Genomic DNA, 5,000 nt, shown 5'->3' on the forward strand with positions numbered 1-5,000 from the left:
ACACAAAAGATTTTGTTAATGATATAACTACTCTGAAAATCATTGAGCCTGGTATGGCCAGTGTTGATATACAATCTCTTTTCACAAATGTCCCGCTAGAAGAGACCACTAACCTTATTGTGCGTGAACTCTCAAGTTTAAATGAAGATTCACATCATCTAAATGAAAAACAAATGACTAAAGCACTAAAGCACTAAAGCACTCCAATTGACAACTGTTGACTCAGTATTCACTTTCAATGACAACCTGTACACACAAACAGATGGCGTAGCCATGGGCTCCCCTTTAGGTCCCACCTATGCTAATGCCTTCTTATGCTATCATGAGAAGGAATGGTTAAACCAATGCCCTGATGAATTCAAACCGAATTTGTACCGCAGATATGTGGATGATACATTCCTTCTTTTTAAAAACTGCTCTCAAGTTGAACAGTTTGTGTCGTGTCTAAATACAAAACACCCTAATCTAAAGTTCACATATGAAATTGAACAAGACTCAAAACTCCCATTTTTAGACACCCTCATAACAAAAGAAAATGGCAAGCTAACTACATCAGTCTATAGGAAACCCACATTCACTGGTTTGGGTATAAACTACTCTAGCTTCTCCCTTAAACTATTTATACTCAAGAGCATCTCAACACTAATCAACAGAGTATATAGCATCTGCTCTGACTACGTTAGTTTTGACAAAGAGATGAAATTCCTGCTTAATTACTTCACCGAGAATTCATACCCCAACAAATTGTTTTATAGAATACTAAGGAAGTTTTTAAACAAGAAACTCTCGCCGTCTACACCAGTGTTATCAGTTGCAAAAGACTCTTGTTATATTACACTTCCATTCCTTGGGCATTTAAGTTTTAACATTAGAAAGGAACTTCAAAACATTTTTAAGGATACATTCCCCCAAATTGATTTCAGATTAATTTTCAAGACAACTACCACTATGCGTTCTCTTTACCATTTGCACTAAGATCCTGTGTCGTCTACCAATTTAAATGTTCGAGATGTAACTCTCGATATGTGGGTAGTACCACACGCTCTCCGCAACACCGTATTTTGGAGCATATGGGTAAATCTTACCGTACAGGTATTCTGCTTAGTTCACCATCACCATCTGCCATCAGAGAACACTGCTATTCCACTGGACATCCACTCACACAAAATTATTTTCACATTCTGACCTCTACCTCAAACAGACTTAACCTCATCACCTTAGAATCTTTGTTTATCTCAAGGATGAAACCAGACCTCAACAATACAACAACTGCCTTCCTATTACATACTCAATAAATGCAGATATCTCTATGTAAGTTTTTATAATAGTGATCTTATGTTTTGTTTTGTTCTCTTGTTTTTTTTACATAGTTTATATTTCTCTTTCCAATTTTAATTTTATTTTAGAGCCTGTTTTAAAACTTCTACCTATTTTATTGTCGAATTTGATCTAGTTAATAATCACTTTGTTTACCAATATCCTTGTTTCCCTAGTTCAACATAGTTTCTTTTAAACAACCCTCCTCCCCATTACTGCTTGTATAGCCTGTTTTGCTTTGATTGAAACCAATTTTTTACTCCATGTTTGTAATTTCTTGCAATTTTTGCTTATGTTTATGGTTCTTTTAATCTGTTTTCTAGCACTGAGGATGAAGTTAGAGACTTCGAAACGTATGAAATAAAAAGATGTTCGTAACTACGCTGGTGTTACTCATCCTGATAAAATTAAGATTCCCGAAAGGAAAATCACTTGCTGAGATTATTTCTACATATATATGTACACACACACACACACACACACACACACACACACACACACACACACACACAAACACATAAAGACAATTTCTTCTTAGACTATCGTCCACACTATCAACAGTTGCATCCCTAGACAGCGTCCGCTCTCGACGCAACAGCGGATACTCACGTTCTTCGTCCGCGTGAGGCCACTCGTTCACATCGTACTGACTGTCGAGTATCAGGCGCTGCCCTGTGCCTTGAGCTAACCTGCGTACAGAAAGTTTCTTCATTGTAATAAATCAAGCTTTTTATTTACCGGCCTGACTTTTACGTAAATACTTAATTCAAGGTATCAAACTGCAAGAAAGTAAATGTGTGTGTATATATATATATATATATATATATATATACATATATGTATGCATATACATACATGTATACATATATACACACACGTTTATGTATATATACACATATGTGTGTGTGTGTGTGTGTGTACATATATATATATATATATGTACATACATACATATATACATACATACATATATACATACATACATACATACATACATACATACATACATACATACACACACACACACACACACACACACACACACACACACAAATATATATATATATATATATATATATATATTCATATGTATGTGTGTATGTGTGTGTGTGTGTGTGCGTGTATTACCTTCTACTTTAATTGTTTAGAAATTATTTTTCATTAGATCATATCATATTTGAGTATTCCTCAAAATATAGCATAAGGTGATTATGAAAAAAACATTTGATTGACATTGCTTTTTCCTGGAAGTATAGTGCGGTTCATAATATCAATAACGCTAAGAAATAATGAGGTATCTAATGACTATGCTTATCAACTTACCTGTCTACATCATTGAAAAGGAGAGACATGGCAAAATAAATCTAACGTCAGTCATTTAGCTTTAGGTTCTCAAAAATGTATGGGCACATGTCATGAATATAGCTTTGCCAGTCCGTTAAATCATTAAACGAAAGAGTGTAAGGAATGCTTGAATAATGAAATTTGAAGATAAATGATCCTTGTATGTGTCTTAAGCCATTGTCAAAGGTAGAGCTAAAGAATTTACCTAGACCACTCTTGAGCGAAAAGGTCTTAGGATTCCCTTTTTTATTTTTATGCATGCTAATGAACACAGATTAGTCCTACCCAGACGCTGTGAGAAGCAACAGGGAAATGAGCGTCTTCAAGAGCATAACCGAACTTCTGGCGCAGATCATCGTCGCATCTGCGGGAAAAAGGAAAAGAAAAATCACAACACCAGCGGACTACAACGAATCGCCATTATCCACCAGAAGAGGCTTCATATGTGGCCTCACTTAGTGTAGATTATTCCAGGGAGTTTTTAGTCTTTTTTATTTACACATTTTCTGCGATGCACTGCTATATTGCTCTTTGGAGGCAGTAATACTTCATAAACTTCCTTCTAAATAGTATAATGCGCCGTTAAAAACAGCAGATTGCGAATTCCAAACAGATTTCCCTCTGATTTCCTGACTTTCCTGACTTTGCCCGTTAAGCCTCAGCAACCAAGTGGCTGGCTGCCGGGAACCCTGAAGAAGCGGCCCTCAAGGACGCCGGAAGACAGCCGCCAACCGCTGACTCACGGGCATATTCGCTTGGCACCTCCGTAGAACGTACTCTCACACATTTATTTAATTCCACATACACTTTTCAACATTGGCCGTAAAATCAATGTGTTGATTTCGAAACAATTATCTCAATTTCAAGAAATCTAGTTGGTGCATTGTGTTTTTTTTTTTTTTTTTTCTACCGTAGTATCAACACGGTAGAGAATTTTGCCATTCAGAAAAAAAATATTATGAAATAACACTAATTGTGATGATAATGATAGTAACAATTATGATGGTAATGATGAAATAATGATAAAAATAGCAATAAACAGTAAAGATACCAACGGTGCCATGGCCAACTGGTGTGCGGACACGCCCTGACTCCTGCCCAGGGTTAATGGGCGGCCTTGCCAGCCCCCCCCCCCCCCCCACACCCCAGATAACTCAGCGGCAACGTCTATAATAAATGGATATACTGGCGGGAGGGGTGGAGTTCACCCGGAGCCACCGCCTGAGACTTAACCTCAGGCGAGCTATCTGGGTAGGCGCTTGGAACATCCGGTCATTGCGGCAGGACGAGCAGTTATCTCTGCTATCGAGGGAACTGAAGCGGTTGGGAGATGAGGTGGCTGCCCTCTCGGAGGTGAGAAGGCCTGGCAGCTGCACGATCATTATAGATGGGTACATTTACTACTGGTCGGGCCGTGGCGATAGTCATGATCCCAGTAGCGAGAACAACCTTAACTCAGGGACGTTGCTAGGTCCCAGAGATTGAGGATTTCTGGCTCCTGGTATCAGCACTCCATCCCGCATTGCTGGACATGGTATAGCGATACGGGTACTGTGGCCAAGGAGATCAACCACATTCTTGCCAGGAATCTATGGATGATCCTTCAGAATTGCAGGGTTTACGAGAGTGCCGAGTTCTGTTGCGCTGACCATAGGCTGGTAATGGCTATCCTATGGGTCCACTTCAAAATTCCTCATCCCTCCAGTGGCCACTCTAAAATATTTCACTTGGACAGACTGAGGGAGGAGGAGTGTGCCCGTGGGTTAGCCACGGCAGTCTCTGATCAATTCACAGAACTCGAAAACCTGTGGGAGTCCTTCAAGCGCAAAACACTTGAAGCAGCGCATAAGTCTATTGGCTAATATCTCCCTGGAGATAATAGTGTGTCACATGGCTCGGCTGAGAAGGGACAAGGAACGGATCATCAGGAATCTTAGAAGGTTGAAGGCCATTTCTTGGTGAACGACCATGTCAACCAACCCCTGAGAAAACTGAAATCTAAGCCCTCCTCACAGATGACTGCAGTCCGCGGATCCACCCATCAGCGAGGAACCTCTTACCCTAACTTACCCTAATAAGATGGCAACTTCTAAGCTGAAGAGTGGGAAAGCTGCAAGCATATGTGATACACCTGCAGAAACTGCTAAAGGCTGGGAGTGAACCTATGGTTCTGGGTTTGCATGCAGCCTTGATCTGTTGAGGGGCGTGTTCATCCCTCTCTGGAAGGGGAAAAGGGCATTACACTGCTCAGTATACTAAGCAAGGTTTTCGCCCACATTCTTCTGAAACGGATCCGCGAACATCTACTAAGGCACCAGAGACCGGAAAAGTTTGGACTC

At 40.0% G+C, this 5,000-nt stretch overlaps 1 protein-coding gene across 1 annotated transcript in view; it reads right to left on the reverse strand.

Annotated features, from left to right (window-relative positions):
- Positions 1–5,000, reverse strand: part of LOC125031288 (glycine receptor subunit alphaZ1-like) — a 42,880-nt gene that overhangs the window by 31,417 nt on the left and 6,463 nt on the right. Inside the window, exons 3-4 of the mRNA XM_047621959.1 lie at positions 2,947–3,025; positions 1,927–2,006 (exon numbers count right to left, since the gene is read on the reverse strand). Of these exons, the coding sequence (XP_047477915.1) occupies positions 1,927–2,006; positions 2,947–3,017 (151 nt within the window). The 5' untranslated portion in view covers positions 3,018–3,025. The remainder of the gene's footprint in view (positions 1–1,926; positions 2,007–2,946; positions 3,026–5,000) is intronic.

The sequence above is a fragment of the Penaeus chinensis genome, chromosome 12, assembly GCF_019202785.1.
Source record: "Penaeus chinensis breed Huanghai No. 1 chromosome 12, ASM1920278v2, whole genome shotgun sequence".
Classification (NCBI taxonomy): Eukaryota; Metazoa; Arthropoda; class Malacostraca; order Decapoda; family Penaeidae; genus Penaeus; species Penaeus chinensis.